This window comes from Rhipicephalus sanguineus, chromosome 5, assembly GCF_013339695.2.
Source record: "Rhipicephalus sanguineus isolate Rsan-2018 chromosome 5, BIME_Rsan_1.4, whole genome shotgun sequence".
NCBI classification, from domain to species: domain Eukaryota; kingdom Metazoa; phylum Arthropoda; class Arachnida; order Ixodida; family Ixodidae; genus Rhipicephalus; species Rhipicephalus sanguineus.
In genome coordinates this window covers 31,923,083-31,946,739 of record NC_051180.1, presented here as the reverse complement: position 1 = coordinate 31,946,739, position 23,657 = coordinate 31,923,083, and the positions used below count along the sequence as shown (strand labels likewise).

Below are 23,657 nucleotides of genomic sequence, written 5' to 3'. Positions count from 1 at the left end.
AGATAGATAGATAGATAGATAGATAGATAGATAGATAGATAGATAGATAGATAGATAGATAGATAGATAGATGGAAACGGCCAAAGTACCTGACGTTTGCTAAGAAATGCTTCGCATTTAAAAAAAATACGCGGATAGGGAAAGACAAAGGAACAGTAATAACGCTACGCCCTTATTGTCCCATTGTATTTTCGTATCTGCATGTTCATTTTATATTTCCCTTAAGCGCTGGGTAGTGCATGAAAGTTGTAGACCATTCCGTTCTGACAGGGGAACATTGTGCAATCTCTGAAATATTGCGTACGTCGCTCATCTCTCTACTGAATAACGTATGACTGCTTGTTGCAGCATTTGGCACGTGTCTTGTGAAACGAAGCCGCACGCACAACACTTTTGTTGTGTTTATCAGCTTGGTTTTAGTCTTATCAAGCAATGTATACCTTACTTCGTTATCATCAAGATAGTTGTACCGTCCGTGCATAAAAGCACACCGTCGGCTGATCTACTAGCACCATTCTTCAAGAAACGTTCACCTGCATTTCAAACTCGATTTCCTTTCCAAAAGAACAGCTGCTCGCAAAAAACGTCGGCATAAAAGAAGCTTGACGAATACAAGAACGCAAACCACGATTTAACGTCCATCCTTGCGCTGCGCTCTTATGATGCAGTACCTTTTCGCGTTAACCAAGTGGATAACGCGTTCGATTAATTAGGCAGCCGTTTATTAAACTCGATTATATGGCTCTGAACGGCAGCAGCTGTGAAGAGGACTTTCCAAAATAAGTACAAAGGGTTAAACAAATCGAAGGCCCTTACATTAGCCATGCGCTTCACGTGCAAAAAAAACCTCGCATTCATGTTAAAGGCGCGCGAGCACCGTGCTTCGGCCCTGATTTACAGACGCATATTGGCTGTTGTACGCTCTCATGAAACTTTCTCACGTTCCAAACGAGCTCACAAGTGTGAGCCCTGATTATCTTGTAGGGCCGAATTAGTATGCAACGCAAACAGCCGTCCGAGTCTCTCTCTCTCTCTCAACCGCGTTCTCATTCTCTAGCTGCAGTGAAGATCACATCCACCGCAGCAGCGATTGCAGGTTGATGGGCAGCACCGCTAGGAGGCGCAAGTTTATTAAGGAATATATAGGCTGCGCGGCTGTTTCTCTGCTCGTAACCGTTCGCTCCAACACGAGTCTTAAGTCCAGCGGGCGGCGCAACAGCGAATGCTTTCGAGCTGCTTTGCGACGAGGGGAAAGCGCACATTTGTGGGAACAGCCAAGTGATTACGCTTATGGCCCTCGCCGAGTCATCAGCGCTGATGCATGTTCAGCTTATACAGGCGCGGCCCGTCTTCGTAGAGCGACTCCCACGAGGCCTTTGAGGAACGAATGATTTGGTTCGAGGCTCATTTGGGAAGCCGAAGTTCCTGAACCAGTGGTGCGTTGTGGGGAAAAAAAAGAAGCTTCGAGTAAACTTCGCAAGAAACTACCGGTCTCTTGAGGTTGTGCATGCCCTAGCTGTCTATATTGAACTGCAGCCGGCAGTACGTAAGGCGCTTGTCGAAGGAAATAGGTGCTCTTGTAGCTTAAAAAAAAGTTTCTAATAAAGTGATTATTTTGCTTGTAAACTTTAACCGAGTTAAATTGAGTACGTTTCTATGGCGAGTCTGAGCCCAGAGGACACGTAGAGATAGAAAGCGGCAAGTAAAATATTTAACAGCGTAGAGCTCGGCGTGTCAGACTGCAGGGGTGGAATTCACGAAGTTTCTCTTTCGTGTTTTTTGCAATTGGCTGGTTACCGTGAATGATATGTGCAGATTGAGAATTGGTTAAAATTTGATCTTACGAACAATTCTAGAACAAGATCATTTTGTGAACACGGACTCATTTGTCCTCTCAAAAAGTATTCCTGTCTCTATACTAAGTCTTAAGCTCACTTTGCTAACGAAAGAACTTTCACGATGACTTTCAATTTCACCATTGCACCTCTACCTTAGTGAAGGGTAGAGGTAGATAAACGAAATCTGCAACAACGAATGTATTGACTGCCGCGAATAACAAAGACGAAAGTCTTAGGCCTTTTCTTTCGCGGGAAGCATCACGTGATCGCTCTAAAGGGCTTCAAGCAATACCCTTCCGCACTTCCTTTGTCGCGTGCTGTGCAAGGACCAAGGAAACACAAAGGGGGTCCAGCCCACTGCCGGTACGGTTTTTCTTCGTCACGTGCAATTGGTCAAACGATTCGGAGCGCGCGTGATTGCTATTGGCCCTCAGAAAAGCGGGCATTCGGTCCTGTACCCGCGCCAGGATTGGCTGACTGCTCGGCGGAAGGCTATTTGTCACGTCATTCGAGACTTTTGAGCCAGCGTTTACCTGTTGCTCTGGGAAACGAGGTCCTTTCTCTATTTGCGGTGCCCCCGTCATAATGAAAGCGGCCCGTCGTACAGAGACTGCACGCCGCCGACGCCGATCGGTTTATAGATCTCAGATGGCGCCGACTTCCGTCCTCGTGCGTTAGCAGTCGCGTGGTACCCGCTGGCGCGCGCGCGCACGCGTCGTCATGGGGACCGGCCGGTACAACACAGCTGTCCCGTGTGGGAAACAAGAGGCTCATCGCTACTGTTGCCGCTGACATCGACCCGCGTGTGTGTGTGTGTGTGCGCGCGTCACTTGGAATCCTGCTGTCTGCTCCCTCTGTCCAGTGCACCTCCCTTTCCCCCCTCCAACACACACACACATACCCGTTCCCTCGTCCCCTCTGTGTACTGTCCGCTAACTCCGCTAGTAGCCGTCGTAGCAGCCTTGTTTTTAAAGGTTCCCCTGCACGCGCTGCCCATGGGGATCGATTGTTTAAACTCGCGCATGGCGCTTATCATTTCCGCCGGCACGAAAACGAATGACATGGCCCTGCCATCGACGACGAACGATTGAAGCGATGGTCCACCTATGCAGCTATGGTTTCGACGTTTGTCCATCATCCATTTTTCATCGCCCACTACCGATATAGCGTATTGCCGTATGCGGGCAGCCCGCCGGTGGAAACACGAGGTTAGCGCATGCGTATATATGTGGGTCCTGTTTACGGCTTGGCGAGCGCTGTCGGTGCCTCATATTGACTTTGCTGCTTTCCTGTACACGTACTACGTCTGAGAGCTTGACGTGTTTGCTTATAGTCCGTACGACAAAGTCACGCTGGCGGGCAAGCTGCCTTATATATGCGACCTGGCGGCAACGAAAAAAGCAATTCACGTTTCAGTACGTAGAATAATCGAAAACTTCACTGCGGAGCCAAAAAAAAAAAAAAAGATACCAGGAGATAGAACGCAACTTGACATCATGCCGCTATTGACGGCATGGTACCGCGCTCAAAACTTTGGGGCACGCGTATCTATTTAGCCGACACATGCCCTGCGTTCGATCGGCAAGACGTCGAGACATGCATTTTTATGATCGATTGGAGAGCGGACCTCTTGGCAAGCGCGGCGTAGGTTCTTGTGCTTATGATTTGAATTCGGAAAGAGCATGCGCTCTAAGTTGGTGCAGCAAACATGACTACATAAAGACACGAATACGTACTACGCCGAACAAAATGGCAGCAGATACAGCGTGTATCGTTGAAATATACATACTTTAAAGCTTCGTTTCGCAGGATAACAAAGTCGTTTCGCGTTCTCGGCTTTCTGTTGGTCTCCTGTTGGCGAAGACGGCAATGTACCTTTGAACGGAACCAGCATTATAAGGGTTCAAACACAAGCCGTTTTCCTGCGCCATTTGTTTGGGGTATCCATGTGCACCCTCCTCTTTGCGGCGCATATGATAGAACCCACGTGGTTGCCGACGCCCAGGCAGGTAGCTGTGCGCATGTGCAATTCGAGCCCAGCTCCGGTGCCCTTTCTTTCGCCTTAGTACGGCTCTGCATGCATATGATATATATGCATATATGTAATCATAGCGCAATACAGGGAGGGATAATTGGAATTTTGCCGGCATAGTTTCATCGTGCGGTGAAGAGCGCACATGCGACAGCGCTGCCTGTCAGAGTGATAGTGATATTGAGGTTGGGAAAGACGCTTATTTGTGCAACCCACAAGAGAGCAGCGTCATTGCGGGAAAGGGGACACGAAGTGAAAGAAGAGAGCGGAAAGGAGAGGCCTGCTTATCGAGATATGAGTACCCACTACAGTGAACGCCAAGCAGAGTTATACATCAATCCAGGAGCGTAGCCAGAAATATTTTTCGCGAAAGCGAGGGGGGGGGGGAGGGGTCACCTACCACTTATGCATGTTCTGAGTGTGTTTGTATGTGTGCGTGTATATATACACATGCAAAACTGAAATATTTCGGGAGGGGGGACGTTGAACCCCCCTCCCCCTCCCTTCGCCACCCCTCTAAGGGTTACACCTGTCTATCAACCCATTATAGAACCGGTGGGTGGGCGGCAACACTGGGAAATGATGCGATGGAGTGCCTCCAGCATTGGAGGCGGACGCTCTAAACACATGACCACCACTGTCACTCCACAGTTAACTCTTTCTTAACAAGAGCAAAATGAGGAGATGTTGACAGCGTTGATATTACTGCGATAGCAATTACGTGGAAACTCCAGGGGCATTTTTGCCGTCGCCATCACCGTGAGGTTCCGTATAAAGTCCAAGGGTGATAACATTGCCCTGCGCGTCGTATGTTATACGTGAGACTGAAAGCGCGCGAGAGCAGTCGTCGACCGCGGCTCAAGCGGAGAGGAAGAGCGCCGACCGCCTTCCTGCGCGAAAAGCCTCAATGGGGATCCTGTATTAGGGGGGGGGGGGGTGCTTGGGGGGGGGGGGCTGCGTCGCTCCCACGGCAACTGCGTACTTTGAACGGCCGGGTGCGGTCGCGCGCACCCTATATTGACAGGGATCAGCAGACGGCTCATACCTTTGTACGTGCTGCATTCTCGCCTCCCAGCTTGAGTTGCAGCGATAGACAGCAAGAAGGCCGCTTCGCTCGATGTAGCGACCGCGTTTCCTTACGCCAGCGTTTCGTTGAGTTACGCCGGCTTGGATGCTAAATCTGCTAGCCTTACTTCGCAAGTTCTCCAATTAGTTGCTATCGCATTAATTTATTCGCCCTTGGGGCGAAACTGTGGCTTTTTATAGTTATACATTTTATTTCAACACTAGTCGCCTCATAGTTTTTCGCATATAAAAGTTTTCATGTGTTACACATATTCTCAAAAGCTCTTGTGTACTATGAATGTGTTAGCGTGGTATAGCAAAATATGCGGTATAGCATAGTATAACAATTAAGTGCGTAAGGTGTAGTGCCCTCATATTTTCCCAATTTTAGTAAGAGGATTGGTGCTTTCTTGTGTTCTACACCATGAAATGAAGTAGATTTGAGATGTGTTTTGAACTTCTCATACACGTGAAATTACTTGGAGGGCTGCTTCACTAAAGGATAAAAAATCCAAATGGTATGCTGGAGTTCAGTATCTACGTGGGCAGCTGTTCGATGTTGATCGAACGGCATGTCGCGACGGGTTTACCTATAACGTAATGTCGCTAATAATGTTTTGTTTGTTTACTTAACTTCACGGCAGAATGGAGACGAATGAGGTAGACGATATTTTTTCGACGTCTGCCGTGACACAGAAACCAATTTATTATGAAACGATACAAAAAAAAAAATTAATTCTGATGCCGTTGAGCGGATGACATGCCTTCTGAAAAAGAAGCGATGTATATAATTGTGAATGTATTTGAAAGTTTTGATCAAAATGATCGATTAGCCTAGGCCAAGGCTGGATAATAACAGCACATGGAAGGTGCTGCGTGCAAAGCGAAAGTGTAGCAAAAGAAAAACGATAATAAAGGAAGTTTAAGATCGAGAATATGTTTCTTCCTGTGTGCGGACACGACTCATGGAAAATATTTTTGTCCTAAAAACCGCAACAAAATAAGGGATTTAAAGACGGATTTTATAGCTTATACTGAAGGACGGAGCCATAGCTAGGTTTTTCAGTTACTACTAGTCTTTCCTTTAACCTACCGGTACCATCCAGGCCAGTAAGATACTTGAGCTTAAAGGCTGTTTCACAATCTTTTTTTTTATGGTCATTTTTTAGGAATGCGTTATAAAGAAATAGGTATATCGAAATTAATAGTTTTCAAACCAAGATGTTTCGCGTGTAGGAACGAAAAGTGCAGCGTCACTTGGAATGCGGCCGACTTCTGACTTTTCTTTTATGTTGTTAGACACTTGCGTCAACGCCACTATTGTTGAATATTTCCCGACGCGTGCAGGCTTTCGTGCTTTTCAATAGATCAATCGGGTCTCCAGGCTGACGTGTGAAGAGGATTAGCGTCTCGCCTACGACGACGAGCATTGGCGAAGACCCCTTGATCTTTTATTCTTCGACGCGCACTACAGTTTGCCTGTCGGCCTAGTCTGGGAGCTTAGACGGAAGGCCCAGACATGCAAATTGCCTCCTCTTCGGCGGAGAAAGCCGGGACAACTTAGAAAAAAAGTTGGCGCTGAGGCAATATTCGTATATGGCGTCTTGCCCCATTTTTGTGTGCGTGGGTATGTGTGTGTGTGTGCGCGGGGGGGGGGGGGGGGGTTGTGTTAGAATGATCACGGGATACAAGAACTGCTTGCAGCCGTTTTGGAAGCGAACATTGCACTTTTTTTTCGTTATGTCTGGTGTAGTAGCGACTATGTGGCGGCTGTTCGCGGACGGAATATGCTGAGAAATACGCAAGACGCGTGATTACTCGCGGCGTTCCTCTCCGAAAAGTCAGCAAATGTCACGCAACTCCGAGGTGATGAAGAAAAGGTTGCGTAAGCTGAGTGATACAATAACGTGCACTATGAAATTTAATATATGGCCATATAACCCGCATATAATGAAAGAAAAAAAGTCTATTTCAATTCAGAGTTGCGATACCAAAGAATGTGTTTCTTGCACCAAGGAATCGGTTCGGATTGCTACGGCACCAATATCTTAAAGCGAACAGCTGCTAGCTGATGCTACGGCAAAAGCCGCGGTGGATAACAGTGCCGCTCTCGTAAAAATTCCGTATTCGCGAAGCGATGTGAACTCTTTCTTAAGATCGCTTATGCGATAGTTCACGACAACTTACTGGTCTAACCCAGACCATCGGCATAGGCGTCTGCGGGAAACAAACCCTCACATGACCTTACGACTCCCGGCCTAAAGAAAGCGACGCCACACCAGTCTGTTGCACCGCATTCGACTATAGGCGTCGCCTTCACTCGACACTACGCGCACCTTATCGGCCGTGCGGACAGCCCGAACTGTGAGCGCTGCCAAGTAGATGAAACTTTAACCCATATATTGTGTGACTGCCCTCTGTACGTGTCCCAACAGAAGACGCTGGCTTCAACGATGGCCGGAATTGGTGTGAACACTCTCAGTGAAACTAATCTATTGTCTGCAATGTCCGACCAGACAGCATCAACGACTGCCTCAAGGGCATTTATAGATTTTCTCAAGAGTACAAGACTTGACAGTAGACTTTAAGAAGTCCACTGTGTTACGTGGTTATTGTACATACGCATCACCTCTTCCTGTCCCCATCATTACCTTCATTACTCTTTTTCCCCCTTCCCCTTTTCCCCTGTGCAGAGTAGCAGGCTAGAGCGCTCAAGCTCAGGCCGACCTCTCTGCCTTATAATAAACTCGCTCTACCTAACTCTCAGTGGCTCTGCGAAAGGCACATCCACTAGCGCAGCGAATTTGTGGCGCGCGTTTATCGTCAAACGGAAACTGTAGCCGCATGAGACGTAAGTTTGAGACGCACGAGAGATTAGGGGCGTCTGAAAGTTATAAGATGCTGTGAATTCGAAAGGACAGCCCTCCTCTCCTCTCGCCAATCTCTCGTCTTGTCACGTTTGCATGAGAGGGCCCCTTTGATGGGATACGAGGATGAAAGTCGCCTACCACGCCATTGCAGACAGTATACGTGAACATTCTTATATGTCTAGTCACCTCTACTAACGCTGCAGATGTCGAAATGTCTTTTGGATATATACGGCGTTTTTTTTTTAGAGACGTGGACGTGCGCTCACATTGTAGTGAACGCCAGGAAAAACGAAATTATGTCGTCATTGACAAATGCACTCAGAAACCCGAGAATAATATGAAAGAATATCGCTACTATAAAGTGCTTTGTCATGCTGCAGTTGCATTTGTGAACAGACTCATCGTTTTTGTTTCATTTCATAAACGGAAGGGCGTACGCGTTGAAGTCTTTGTACATCCTTTCTTCAAAAAAAAAAAGGTAAGAAAAAAAAAAGAGAGGGAAGACGAAGGCTGTAAAGAAAGCCCCGAGCATATCCAGCGGCCTTACTAGGTGGCACGCTGGGCAAGATTTTGTTTCGTGTGTGGAAATCCGGGCTTCGCAAATGCAGCGGGAACAGTGAGTGGAAAAAAGGCGACTTAACGGTAGAACGGAGCCTTTTAAGACGACTTGGAAGAATTCGCTCTGGCGCGCGTTTCCTTTGATGTGATTCGGGCCGCCGAAAAGTACGCGAATACAGAGTACAGTTGAAACAGAAATATTCCGTGAAAATTTACGCAACAGATTGATATTTATCTAGAGAAAGGGTACGATATTTATGACTCGTTGCGACGACGCACACACGCTTTTTTTTTCTTTTGAAAAATCGCTTTGAAACATTGCCGCAAACTTGGTTTGTGTGTACGTCGGCAATGTGGACGGAATTTTCGCTTTGTGATTTATAACGTTATAAGTGGTTCACAGGAAACGGCTTTTCCCTTCGTAGGAAGGCAAGAACGTTATCTTGCGCAAGTGAACAAAAAAAAAAAAAAGTCTACAAGTTTTTGTAATTCGAAAACTGAGCGAATAGCGTGCTTGGTGGGCTATGAATAAAAAGGCTTATCTATTTTGAGTCCCAAATCCCGAAATTCTGCACACTCGTGCTCATCGCTGGGTTCGAGAAACTCGTTCTTTGTAAAAAAAAAAAAAAAGCCCGTTAGCTTTGTCACACTGAAAGTATATGTGTTCACTTAGTATCAATATAATACGAGAAATCCACTGGCGTAGACATGACCAGGATTTGGGGGACATGTGCACGTAGCGCCATCTCTCGTCGGGGACAGCGGTGCACACCGTAACTGAATGAGAAATAGGGGAAAAAATCGTATCTGATGAAAAAAGATAGTTATCAAGGACGACTTCGGGGTCTATACAGCAGATGCTTATTTGAACAATCTGTTAAAATTACAATGTCGCACTACAAACTGCGTGGCTTTCCAGGATGTTTGATATTTTACAATGGGGCCCCGTATGTTTCTAATGGGCGGTGTTCAACTGTCCTGGGATGCCACACGCTTTGTAGTGCGATACTGCAATTTTATCAAAATGTTCAAGTAGGTCTCTGCTGCATAGAACCCGGAGTCGTTTTTGACAACTAGGTAAATTTTTTTCCAGAGATATTTATTTTTTCCCGCCTATTTCCCATTCAGTTATGGTGCTGCCGCCGAGAGATGGCACCACGTACAGATGTCCCCAAATCCTGGGAATGGCTAACATGCACAGCCGCCAGGAACCTGTAAATAATTACACAGTTTAAGTTCGGAATGAAAAAAAAGGAAAGGATACTGGGCTTGCATAGCTTATGTGGGAGATGCAGCGCAACAAAAAGGTGGATAAGGTTGCCTTCATTTGTCATTGTTTTGGTGTGTCAGCCTTTTTGTTAAGCTAATTCTCTATCTCAGGCTATGGTTAAGTTCACCTCAAAATTCACGGAACAAGTAAGTTGCCGCCAGTAGTAATTAGTCTCAATTTATGTTACGTGAGAGCGATGCCTTTCGACTAGTAAAGATAACTTGAGTTTAGTGACAATAACAAGTACATATATATACAAAATGTGTGCTAACTAGGAAAAGAAACAAAAAGAGGTGTTTGGCGAAAACTCTCCCTACGCCACGGGCCACATACTGAAAGGAGACATAGTCTTCTAGTGTTAGGAACACTGTATTAAGGTAATTTTAGAAGAACATGTTCTGAGGATGGAGGTCAGAGATATTGAACACGGAGGCAACATAAAAAACATCACTAATGTAAACGCATAACATATCTGCTAGATTATGGGGCCATATAGGGTGAACAGAATGAGGTCATCAAATTTAAGGCGATCAAAACTTGACTGCCTGATTCATTGACTGACTGATCGATTGGTTGAGTGTTTGAAAATTGCAGCCGCAGTTGGTTACAGTGAATGCAAATTTTTTATATATGCATCTGTACCGCCTACGGTCAGCCGTGTCTGAAGCTCAGGCCGATTCACCTCGTAACACTCGGCTCAAAGCCGAGTGTCAGCGAGTAGCTGCGTAGGCAGCTACTCGCTGACAGCTTCGCATGCAGCCTATTCCCATAACGCGTGGGATCTGCCGGATTTCTTTTAATTGAGAGCAGCTGACACATTTCACTTCGTTTGACTGACCTGAGACAGAAACAGGTAAATAAAGCGACAGTAGAGATACGTAGCTGCGGGTACGTAGTGAAGATTAAGGTGCGCATACTTCTCTCAAGCAAACAGAGATGCATGTACATATTGCTGTTAATGGTACAGAGCGAACTTGATGGTCTGAGAATAGGCGGGTTTCGTGCCACGCCCGTAACAGCGACGAACGATTAGTGCGTGTTCACGACTGTTTCTTGTTTTTGTGTTACAGAAGCACTTGCCAGATGTGAAAAACTTTTCTTTTTCCTCATTTATAGATTGCATTTGAGGGAAGAAAAAAAAAGTTCCTCTTAACTCACTCCGCATACGGGGTTACCATCGCGCTCTTGGATGACTCTCCGCAGCCGAGCTTGCACCAAGTAAAAATACGACTGCCACACTTTCTGATACGCAATAGCCATTAGCGGGTCTTTCGATTAATCAGCTTTTTCTTTGTACGTGGGTTTCTTTGTCGGTGCCACGGATCATTTAGCACGACGGGACATGTTACTGAACCAACTTCTTTGGTTATGCCCAAAGGATGGCACAAAACCAGCACGCGTTGACAGTTAGCGTTTGTCTTCACCTCTTCAGTGCTTGTACTCGTGTGCAGTATTTTGATAAATGAAGCTATAATGGCAAGTGGGGGGAGGTGGTGGGAGGTGGTGGGCACATGAAAAACTTAGGTATTATAGGCTGTCAAGCGACAAGCATACAATCAGATGGGTTCGCGTCTCCCCTCTGGGTCCTGTTCCTTTGGTGCGCTATGGATTACTGGATTACCAACATGCTTTTTCAGGGACACAAAACTGCGTAAAATTCATTGCCGACTAAAAACACGAGTGTTCTCGACAGCGACACTCTTTTTGTTGGTGATGTTAATGTTTTTCCTATAATTGAATTAAAACGTGATAAAAATGTACAGACGTGTGATACCACTTATTAATCGGCAAATTGACCATGCCGTAACACTGAGCTTTGGGAGCCCGGAACAAGGAATCAATATTTGTGCTTCTGGAGGGTTCTTTTTCGCTATTATGAGAGCTTTTCGAGAACTTGTGGTTCAAGTATTTATTGGTAAGTATTTCGTTCTTCGCAGGTGCGAACCCTCTTCGTGAGTGGCCTTCCCATGGACGCAAAGCCCAGGGAACTCTACCTACTATTCCGTGCCTATAAGGTGGGTCTTAACGTTCACTGATAGGACGGTTAAGTACTGTGTTTTTGTCCAGACGTCCATTATTCACATGTAGCGTCATAACAACTGCACATATTTGATGCACAAACTTCATGTATATAGTGCATTGCACGAGGATGTCGTCTTCCTGTCGACTTGCTCCTTAATGCTTCGCATACACGTGTGTCCATGCCACCTTCCGCTGCTCTGTATTTACCTGGAACAGCAGAGCACAGCAACGCCAATAACGCGAGCAAGTGAAATTTGCAAAACGCGGCTCCTTACTTGAATATACGGCATCTGTCATGAGCGTTCTCGGATGATTTCACGGGAAATCACTTGACAATAGCCCCGCGATTTGAGCCTCGGTAGTGGAGGATCGTGCAGCCTAGGCCTATGCAATATAGGCAGGGAAGTTACTAAGTTCTTCCTGTGTCATGTGTCATCTAACAGGCATACAGAAGCCTGGAATACGAGTTTCTTGTTGCTCTCGAGAAAAGCGAGCTGGGTTTGTCGCATATTGAACACGACGATTTAAAATTACGCAATGCGTGAGCGTGAAGAATAAAATTTGTTATCAGCTGCAGCCATATAAAAGGAAGACCAACAATAGAGTTACACAAAGTCCAAAAAGGCCAGACTTCTGGCTTGTAATGCAAGAAGAGATGGCCATATGTTGTGGTAACGGCATATATGCGATGGGCGCGTCTTAGACTAACACTGGTTTTACATTTCCAGGGATACGAAGGATCTCTTCTGAAAGTAACACAAAAGAATGGAAAGACATCTTCGGTAAGCCGATTCTTCTGGTTGCTTGCGCCCATTTTATATATGTAAACATTTACATACACCGCTCATGTTTTGGAGCGAGGTAACCATCTATATTGCAAGTTAGTACTGTACGCCACAGTGTGTGCTGGAAGGCTCGCCAGCTTACATTTGGATAGGAAGAAAGCTTCAGGCAGAAATGTATACGTATGTTAACGTACGTACATTCATTTGTTCTACACTTGTGTGCATACCTATTGCCTTCGACAGGCTGAGACGTTTCACATTTTTAAACGAACAGGGTAAAGAAAACACAATATCGTGGTGCACGAAAGCTTTAGAGCGCCAGTATAGCAGGAACAAGCTGTATTACCACTGATCATTTTCAACGAACAAGGACCTATATATTGGGACCGTATATAGATAGACGGGAAGCGTGTTTTAATTGCGCACATGTTATGCTCGTACGCACGGCTGTTGGACCTTGAACTACGCACATGTGGACACAACTGAGAGTCGAGTTTCCTTGCACCTTGTGCTTTCAGCTGCAAACGTGCATCGACACTTGCGCATGTAATCGGAAAACTGTAACCGGGAACTAGAAACAATACCCCTTCCTAACGGTTTACCAAACTTTACTGTGAAAAAACGATTACGGCACAACTGGCTGAGATATATTAGCGCAAAGAGTAAAACGACAAACGCAACAAAGAAGACCAAGACGAAGTGTTTAATATATATCAGCCAGTTATGCACGATCAACTAGCCCAGCATTTATTTCTTCTAGATTACGACACATTTTTTTTTTACCTTTTAGTTTTCTAAGGTCAGCGGGTATGAGTGAAGTTATTAACTTGCAGGGATAGATCACATAGACGGAACATTTGGGGTGAAATTGGTGAAATTACGTGGAACGTGAGAGCTCTAGCATGACCAATTCGCTTTTCGTCTTGGCTGGGGCGGTCAACAACCAGCGCACTATGATGAGAAGCTCTTGTGAACTGCGTAACGAGGACTCATTACTCGACTCGCCCCGAAGTCGTTCGGGGGTACACGTTTCTCTGAGCTACTTTACAATTCAAAACATTGGCTCCTGCCACAACACTAGACGAAGAATGTAATATTAATAATTGCTGTAGTTTTATGAGTCAAACGGAAGATATTATTATGAGGCACGCCGTAGTGGAGGGATCCGGAAATTTCAGCCACCTGGGGTTTTTAACGTGCACCTAAATCTTAGCAGACGGGCCTCCAGCGTTTTCGAATCCATCGAAAATGAACCCCCGCAGCCGGGATCGAACCCTCGGCCTTCGGGTCAGCAGCCGAGCACCTTAACCAGTGTAGCGCCGTAGCGGCTCCGACGAAGAATGCACGCTACCCTGGAGTGGATGTTGAAGTTTGCCAATCGGCACAATTTGAAGAACAGTGCGCTTTGTCAGTGTAGCAAAGATATATCCTTAAGCTGAAGATGTCATGTTTACGTTATTCTCAACACATGCGAAAATACAGAAACGTATGTGGGGAATTAGATCCTAATTTTTTTTCTGAAGCTTAATTTACGCCAAATGATTTGTTATAGAAGATCAGAAATCTATAACACGGTCGTCTGTTGCTACTTGTATTTTCTTGCTGTAAGCAATAAAAAGACATATATGGTACTCAGTGGCAAAATGTGAAATTCTCATTGTGTTCTTTTTTCATTTGCAGCCAGTAGGTTTCGTAACGTTTTCCTCAAGAGCTGGAGCAGAAGCTGCCAAGCAGGAGCTTCAGGTAAGGCAAAGAGCACATGCATCCTTGTTCGTGAACGCTGCAAACGTATCCCACCAGTCCTTTATCGTGTAGCGATGATTTGATTACGACGAACGTACGCAAATCATTCTTGTTTTCCATGCGTATGCAGGTGATGCTAAACACTGCATAATAATCAGTCGCAAGGGCTCGTTTAACGAGGCGTATGAGAAGTGCTATAGTTCTCGATTGTTACAGCGCAAGGTATTCGAACTTGATCTGCTCAGGTCTGAACCATTGTTTCTGTATTTCCAAGCGCCAGCATTGAACACGCTGTAAGACAAATAGTTAAGATAAAGAAAAAAGGGCACCCGTAGGCGATTTCAGTACGGAGTTGGCCTGAAACATAAAAACCTAAACAACTGCGGCGTGCACATTGAGACAACTGTTTCAAATGTAACTATTCGACTGCATCCATTCGTACTCACGAAGCTAGGGCTTCATAAATATTTGCTTGATAACCCGTGGATACATGTGCGAAACTTCGCACTGAGCCGAACATAAACGCAGCTCTCCCCGCAATTCAGCCTCACAAATTCTGCTTCAGAATTTAAGACAGCCGTGTTAGAAGTTGGCAGCGTGCAGCACGGGCCAGCGCACATAGAGTGAATGAGAGCTGAGAAAGGTGAAGCAGTCAAGGTAAACACACAGACGGCAAAGCAAACGCAAGTGCCCGTCGAGTTTAGAGAACGGTTGCCGGAGTATACAGCTGCTAAACTGTGTCCGACTCGAGTGATGTGCTCAAATTTGGCAGCGGCTATTATTCATTCTCTCCGCGAAGATGTTCTCGCCTCACCGGGAGTCAAGGAGCGGCCGCGGACGGCGCGTTGAACGCTGGGCCGTCGGCACAGTGCAGCGGCAACTTTGTTATCTGGCCCTCAGGCCGCCGTGTTGCAGCGAGCGAGTTGGCGGTCTTCATTAGGCTTTCCGCGCGAAGGATTCGCGGCGCTGACGCCGCCGCATGGCGAATGAGCAAGGCAGGGAGGGTGGCGATTATTCGAGCGAGGTTAGGCGCACTCGAGCCTCTAATGAAGCGGGTATACTGATGTCTGCCCTCCGATATGCTTGACGGCCCGCAAAGCCTTGTCGGCCCCCGCGTGATCGCTGAGCTAGTCACTCGAACAGCTACAGCTTGTTTTTTCAGAATGCCAGCGGCGTCTCCTCGCGATAGCTGACCAAGCATGGATGGCAGCTGCGGTGGTGCTTTATCTATGCTCCAGTTGGCGCATATCAGTAATGGACAATGGACCTGGGATTTCAATCGGCTGGCAATGGAAGAACAACCGTCCTGTCAGACTGCTATCGGAGAGACGTTGATTTCTTCCCACAATTTAGCAAACAACTTTCGCACGCACTTTAACACTATGATAGCTTTGAACGAAAAGCGAACTTGTCTGACAAGGCCGTAAAATGATTGATAAGTGAATTTTGTAGTTACATTTCGGGCATGGCAATAGTCAGATTTGTGTACGCAAAGCAACAACCACAAAGGTGAGATAGGACAAGATAGCTGACAGCCGCCACCCTGCTGTAGCAATAAGACGCTTGCCAACGTTAGCAGAGATAAGTGACGTAGAAAAAAATGATAGTAAGTGAAAAAACTAAGAGGCTGAATGTTTTAGTAGTCATCGTTGCGGAAAACACATAGAGGACTTAGCGAGTGACTGCAACAATTACAACACTCGGCTGAAAGGCTTGGTGTTTTGAAAGAGATATGACAGGCCCTCGTTTTGCTGAGGCATCGAAATCTTTCGTCGAAGTTTAAAATATCGCCTGCTGCGTTCTCTCGAGACTCTCGAGAGAACGCAGCAGGCGATGCGGACAGCAGGCGACTCCCTGTCCGCATCGCGGACAGTGAGCACTGTCCGCGATGACGGCACAGCAAACGACCAGATATACCAGCATTCCAGTAAACGATCAATGACTAAGAAATTCAGACAATGGAAATGAATGGCTTAGAATAGCGGTCAGAACGTCATGATGACCAATAGAAATTCCTCATTCAGTTCCCGGACTATTGTCGATGAGGGATTCGCTGCAGGCTTGCACGTGATGAACTACATGTAATTGATTACTTGTAATCAATGGCTTCGGGGCTTCGGTGGCAATAAAGCTACTACCACTGCCACTCATGCCACTGGCGCTTCTATGGCTTGATAGCCAAGGTCTTTCTCATTTTTAGTGGCCCTATCGGAAGCACTTTGCCTGAGCACCAGCAGCTGCAAAACGCCGCGCTTCGCAGAAAGCCCAAGCTCGAGCATGAGGGCACCGTAACCACAATGTTGTGCACAGAATGTTCGTACGTTACGAAATCACCTTTCCCTCCAGCGTGCACATCGAGGAAGGTTTCAGTACCGCTCTTTACGAAGAAACGAGGGAAGATGACAGGCAAACATGTTTAAAAGCAATAAATTGTTAGTGAACATGAGCAATGTGTGAAGGGTTGTAGAGGAGTGAAATATCCGGGAAGCTCGTTACATTTGCAGCCTTTGTGCAGTGATCATAACAGGTACGAGGAAAGTAACGTGAAGTAAAAGATTGTTTGTCAGTAATTGCTCAGGTACATTCATAGAGCCCTAATTGGCCACTGTAATCAGTTACGTTTTTGAATGCAGTAAATGTAATTGCAGTCGGTTATACTTTTCCTGTAGCGTGCACAAGTCTGGTGCGCAGGGTTGACCAATCGTAACTCAGGTGCTGCGTGAAGACGTAGGCTACATGCTTACCTGCATGCCAGAGCACAGTGTACATATCATCACGTGCACAAAAAGTGGCCACCATGATCTTGGGTGGCACTGATTTTGCTGCCTGCTCGATACTAAGCCGAGGCTGGGCAGCCTTTGAAGCGGAGCCCTAACCGTGACGCACTGTGTGTGTCTTTTTCTCGCCCTTTGTGGGGGGCGCGTGCAGCAGGGCGTGCGGTTCGACCCCGACCTTCCCCAGACCATCCGGCTCGAGTTCGCCAAGAGCAACACAAAGGTTAGCAAACCGAAACAGCAGTCTCCTCCCGCCGCGGCCACGCACCCGACACTCCTGCACCCTATCACGGGACGTAAGTAGCCGAAAGCACCGGCACACCGACTCTCTTTCTCTCCTTCCCGCTCCTCCTCTCTGGAGAACCGAGGGCCACGTAGCGACCAGCCGGACGGTCAACACCAGAACTTAGTGGGAACAGCCACTGATGGCCTCTTTTTACGGCGCAGCATACTGTCCAGAACAGGGGCGTAGCCAGAAATTTTTTTCGGGGTGGGGGGGAGGGGGTTCAACCATACTTTGTGTATGTTCGTGCGTGCGTTTGTATGTGCGCGTGTATATATACGCAAGCAAAACTGAAAAATTTCGGGGGGGGGTTGAACCCCCCAACTCCCCCCCCCCCCTGGCTATGTCCCTGGTCCAGAAGCTTAGGCAACGCATTGAGGTTACGTCTGAACAAAAGGTCAGGGGCTTCATTAACACATCTGCTCTTTCGTAAGTGCGTTTTCCCACCAGTCAGCAGGCTTCGCTAATGAGATGTCCCACATCGTGATCGGCTGAAACATTCTCTTACGAAAAATTTTAGCGTAAGATGATTTTTGTGAATGCGGGCCCAGAAGATTTTTTGTGTATGTTCAAGATTTAAATATCCATTCAAATACTTTGACGCGTTAGCATTAGGAGGGGTGAAATGAAAGAAAAAGGAAAGAGTAAGTGAGTTAGTGTGAAGCATGCGCATTTAATCGCGTAATGCTGGCACTGTTAGCTGAAGTTGATCGGCTGTTGAATACAGTGCTGCTTAGGTGTGGAGCATTCGTATCTCATTTAGCTCGCAATTTTCGTTTGCTAATCAGAGCTGCGTTTTATGCTCTCATTTTCATTGTCCTCATGCCGTTTCACTGTGAAAGTCGTGACGGAGGATCAGGTTACGAAAGCGGCGTGTATACGAAAAAAGACCGTAGTAGAAGCGGTCCCTCTGTGCAAGATGTAGCCTTTGACGTGGGAGAAGAGCTCACTTCGTTTAACCGGCATCTACGGTTGCAGACGCTGCAATTGCACTGTTGCGAAGAGAAAAGACGAAAATTGAGTTTGTTAAGCCTGGATGAAGGGAGAGGCCTGAAGTGTAAACCGCCGTTCGTTCTATAGGATAGGCATTTTTAAAATTGAGACAGGCTACAGATTTGGGCGGTTCAGTGCAGCTTACGGAGTTACGCGATCAACCTGTTTAATTGACATTTTCTGGGAATGAATAGTTAGCGGCAGTCGTTACAGATTCTACTGAGACTGTCTAATAATTCTCACAAGCATCGGCACAAATTTGTGTCGACGCGTAGTGAACGAATATGGAAGGAAGTAATCATAGCCTTTTATGCCTTCCGTGTGCCTGCAATTTAAACAACAGTAACAAAAACAATGCAAACTGATAAATCAAAGAAAAATGGGAGGAAATCAGTGGGTCAATGCTGACAACGAAGACACAGTGAAATCTATAGGTGCACGGTACTCATGACCGTCCGTCTTGTCGCTGCTGGCTATTGCACTTACACCTGTCTCTTCTGTGGTATGAACTGTGCGCTGACCTTCTGAACAATGCAAACACCAGAATGATTCTTAAGCTTTAACGAACTTCTGGTGAACGATATGACGTCACTTAAAGTACGATGTCGCTTAAAGTGTAATATGGCAATCGTTCATATGGAGCGCCTTTCTTCCATCCTGCCGGTCACCTGGCTTCCAGAGGCTGTTAATGAGTTAAGCACAATAATTGTTAAAATTCTACGAACTGTGACCTGAGCTGTAGGTACAAAAGTCCACATTACTGTTTTTCACAGCCTCACCTTTCTGTATGATCATAGCGTAACAGTCACAGAAAGATGTGGACCGTTCATCAGTAAACTACGGCAGTTTCGTGTTGTTCAGAAAGCCAGCGCACAACGGCAATGTCCTGTTTCACAGTCTATCTCTGTCTTTCTTCTACTCCAGGCTGTCTGGCAACAGTGTGCTAATTGTGTTTGTCTCGGGAAAGAACTTTGCCCACAGTCGCTCCACACGTGGCCGCTGTTTTTCTTACATCAGTGTGTTTTTTTGCACATGCAGGAATGGCACACAATGTGCACAGAAACCAACCTTTGCAGGCAGTCCGTCATTCTCACTTCCTTAAGAAAAAAAAATCAAAACCTTCGTCTCTTCACTCACCTTGCAATTGATGTTTGGAACACATTATCGGAAACTTGGGAACGGTTCGCTCACGGTTGGCAATTGCTGAGTGGCAGTACGAACCCTCCAAGGTTTCTGCAACCCAGGGCTACACGACTGTGCTATCAAATCGAAAAAAGAAACGGACCGTTTTATTTTCCTGTACTGAGGGGTTCAAAGAACTGGCGTGGGGTTTTTCAACTAACGATAACAAGAAATAACAATAACAATAAGCTTTCTGAAGAAACTTTTGTGGGGTTTATTTATCACTACAGTAGTTTCGTAACCTTTCGGGTCCTTGCAGAAACGTTGGAGGACCGAGCAAGCTCTAAATTTCTTCAGCACCAGCACATCTGTTCACTGAAACTGCGCGTGCCTTGTCATTGCGCTGTTCTCTTCATTGTGTCTGGTACCACATTTTGCTCTGAACACTCAAGCTGCATGAAGAACAATGCAGCTGCACCTTCACCCTTTTGTGTGACATGCGAGGTTTCGTCTGTTGTTGTGTGCTATCAATTTCATTTCTGTCTCTCAGATTGCAGCTGCAGAAAAAGTAAGCAACACGTGGGTCTATTAACAGCCGTTTCTCCCTCCCGGGCATGAAAATTCTACCTTAGTATAAAATTTGCCTTACATTCGATTTTCAAAAAGTTATTCAGTGGCATAAATTTTGTCTTGATAGTGACAACGACGTATTTGATAGTGAATACAAGAAAGCTTCTGCTGCATTCAAAGAGTTTAAAAAGGGTCAGTTTTGTTTCCGCTGTACAGCATTTCAAAAATTATTATTATGCAATGAGAAATGTATTAGAAGACGTTGAAAGCACACTACGCAAATTCGCTTGTAAAGGAATATTACAGACCATTCGAATACATCATGCCTCTATGGTGAAAAAAAAATATGAATTGAAAGCACATTTACAAGTACAGTGATGTGAAGTTACTATTAAAAATTAAGAAAATTAAACCCGTACGGCCAGCACAGTTCAACAGTTGAGACACGTACTATTGATAAACATTACGAGAATATTACAAGCAGCCCTGAATTTAACGTGGAAGCCAAATTATCCGGACAACTGTGCATACTGGTAGATTGATTTGCGAAAAATAATAATATTAAGAAATGCAGAGAGAATAGCAACAAAATGCCGTAGATAACTTCGAAGTAACGTCAATTTCGAGGATAAAATGAGGCAGTCATTTCGCTACACTAAGAAAAAGGTGTACTTTGACTCCCTTTTTATACATGTAAGAGTCACATGTGTAGCACTCCCTTTAGAGAGGCAAGTTGACACTCTTTAGGAGAGTCGTGCATTGACTCTCTTTTGGAAAGTCGTGCGTTCCACGACTCTCCTAAAGAGAGTCAACGTGCCTCTCCAGAAGGAGTGCTACACATGACTCTCAAATGTACAAAAAGAGAGTCACAGTTCTTATAGTGTATGCTTAATAAACTTTGCAACGAACTCACATTTGCAATGAAGCTGTATTACAGGTGTTGTTTCATTTGCGAATGGTACATAAACATGATTACATTTCTGTCACGGAGGCTTCATACATATTCTGAACTAAGCATTGGTGCTCCCAGTAAGCTGAAGAAGAACAAGGCAAGACCAGGCAGATGAAAATGCGGAAATTTGTGGCATACTAGATCGAGGAAAGAATATTGCGGTATTTTGATGAAGAGGAGAGATTGCAAAACTATGCATGGAATTATCAAACTTTTTGAAAAAAAAAAAAAGATTCCTAATACTACAGGGACGTATAACGGTGACATACAGCGGGAATGTTATGATGTTATTACATTGACATTACAATGCTGTCTTCGAACACAGGTCACATGACACTGATAAGAAATATTAAAAAGAAGGGTAACCGAGGGTGCCTTCGAAGGTTTATTGTCAGCTTCCTGCTTTTTATGTTCGCTTACTGCGGGACGGGACGGCATTGGGCAAAAGGATGTTATGAATAGCCCTGGCTAACACTGCATGGGCCAAACCTTGTAAACAAATATACATGCCCAAGAACGGGGACGTGAGAAACGCCGCCACCGCCATAGCACAATTGGTAGTGCAACACACGTTTAATGGTGAAGTTGTGGGTTCGGCCGTCAATGGGTGCAAGTTGTCACTTCGTCCATTTTTATTTCCAATTAGCTTAACACTTCCAAATTTCAATTAAAAACTACAAATAACGTATGCTATGTTGCCTTGGCGTCGTTATTTGTTGGTTTAAGCCAGATAATATGCAGCTGTGGGACATGACTGCTTACGTTCGCTGCTTTCATGCTGTCATGTGGGCGAATTTTGGGTTATTTAAGTATGAGCACAGTGACAAACATGGACAAGCAAGTGGAAATACACAAGCGAACAATATGGCTCTTGCGTCTGTCCACGTCGGTAATTGCGCTTAAATTTTTAAAGTATGTCTACAGTAAGACCAAACCTCGTCGTTGGGTCCTGTAGTTCGGGTGCTCTTCACGTTGCCCTTATAAACCGTGCCGACATGCTAAATTTAGAAAAGCTGATTTGGTCAGTGGACATATGATCTAGTAACATTAAATATGTGACATATCCCAATTTACTTGTTCTTTAGTCTACAAGAACCATACAGACTTTCCAATGAACCGAAATTGCTACGAAGCCTTTATTTCGGTCTACTTTCGGTCTACCATAAGCATCTAAACGTGTAGTTTGCAAAAAGTGTATAGAAGACATTGGACGCGAAAAGCTAGTTTGGAAGGCTTCATAAATAAACATCTGTAGTCATTGCTCTTTTGCTGCGCTATACTGTTACACATGACACAAAACGGGAAGACCAGACACACTTGTGTGCAAACTTGCAAGCCTTACTGATCTGTAGACACTTCGCTGAGTTGTCAAAATAACTCTTTTGCGGGGTTAACGATCGCTTCGTCGGTAATGAGTGCCTGCTCTAGTTCTTGTCTTGCGTTGCGAATGTATGCACTGTAATGCACAGAAGAAATCAGCGCTGCCCTGCTGCCGGGGACCCACGACGGCTGGCCACACCACCCTCTCTCCTACGCTGAAGTGCCCGTCACCACTACCCTGCACACTGCGGCTCTCATGCACCCGGCCCTCCATGCGCAGCTGCCCGTGAGTGCTCGCCGGCTGGTTCAGCAGGCACCCGTGGGGAGCGCCACTTGGCAGCTCCCGAACGCGTACGTCTAGACTATACGGCGCCTAACGGACATTTCGTGCACACTTGGTTCAAGTACAACCGCGTTGGCCTGTATGACAGGCAGCCGAATCAGCAAGGTGGAAGAACACTACCATATCAAAGCTAATCAGCCACCCGGAGGTGGCACGCCGCCTTTAAAGGTTCCTCAGAAAGGAAAGCTTGGTAGTTTAGAATATGATAATGCTTTTGGTGTTTAACCTACGCATCAGGGGCATTTTAGTGACACGAGCAAGGGTGACACTCTTCCAAGCATTTCCGGTCGATCACTTACTTTCGGTTTTCCGAATATTCAGAAAAGGAATAAAAGTGGTGCGCAATCAATGGTTCGGGTTATGTTGGATGCATGCGATATTGGAGCATAAGTTTACTCAAGATAAAGGCCAATCAAGTGTCACTATAGTCAATCAAAATTAGCTGAGTCAGTTCATGGAAAGAGCAGGCGGTCTTCTTGTGAGCAGCTGGGGTCGTTGCGGCACCTGGCGGTGAAGATATCAACCACGCGCTTATTTCTACGTGGCCTCTGAGATCCGCTGCGTCATTGCGAAGATACGCAAAGTTAACGTAGGGAACACACCAGTGCACACGAACGCCGAGGTACGTGTGCCACTGCAAGACACCTAAGTCAAGAATTTTTGCTATAGTAGTCATTTTACCACTGAAAGAATAACTACTTTCCAGCGGCATCTGCCTTTCAGCTTAGTGCATTTGATAGAGCGAGTGCCTCTAAAAGGCAACGGTGCTGGGTAGTATTCCCAGACCTGGCACTATGACAGGTCTGGAAGTCGTGGCGTGAGTATAAAGCTACATAGTATTTGCTTGACATAGAGAAAACCTCGGAGCGCTAGGGGCTGGTGACGCGCCCTAGTAGTTAGTCTATTTGTGTTATGTTATTAAAGGTCAATACTATGTATACGTTTACTTATCACGCATAATGTGAAAAAATGCGAGAGTTCCTTTGGTTTGTATTGCTTTGGCAGCTCTAACGTTGGTGTTAGTGCTCAAATGTTTGTGTAGAAGCTTCAACTCGAAATATGCGCAACCAAGCAGCGCACTGCTGCTGCGAAATCTGTTAGATGTAATTAACAAAAA

General features: G+C 45.8%; 1 protein-coding gene across 9 annotated transcripts in view; it reads left to right on the top strand.

Annotated features, from left to right (window-relative positions):
* Window positions 1-23,657, top strand: part of LOC119393433 (protein couch potato) — a 147,547-nt gene that overhangs the window by 109,366 nt on the left and 14,524 nt on the right. For 7 of the 9 annotated variants that reach the window (XR_005183904.2, XR_007416336.1, XM_037660452.2 and 4 more), the window contains 5 exons: window positions 11,571-11,648; window positions 12,384-12,437; window positions 14,121-14,183; window positions 17,112-17,253; window positions 22,347-22,483. Coding sequence is in view for 7 of the 9 variants with exons in the window: in XM_037660452.2 (XP_037516380.1) it covers window positions 11,571-11,648; window positions 12,384-12,437; window positions 14,121-14,183; window positions 17,112-17,253; window positions 22,347-22,483 (474 nt within the window). In the remaining 2 variants the exon portion in view is untranslated. The remainder of the gene's footprint in view (window positions 1-11,570; window positions 11,649-12,383; window positions 12,438-14,120; window positions 14,184-17,111; window positions 17,254-22,346; window positions 22,484-23,657) is intronic. The other 2 variants (XM_037660447.2, XM_037660450.2) reach the window with 1 other exon arrangement.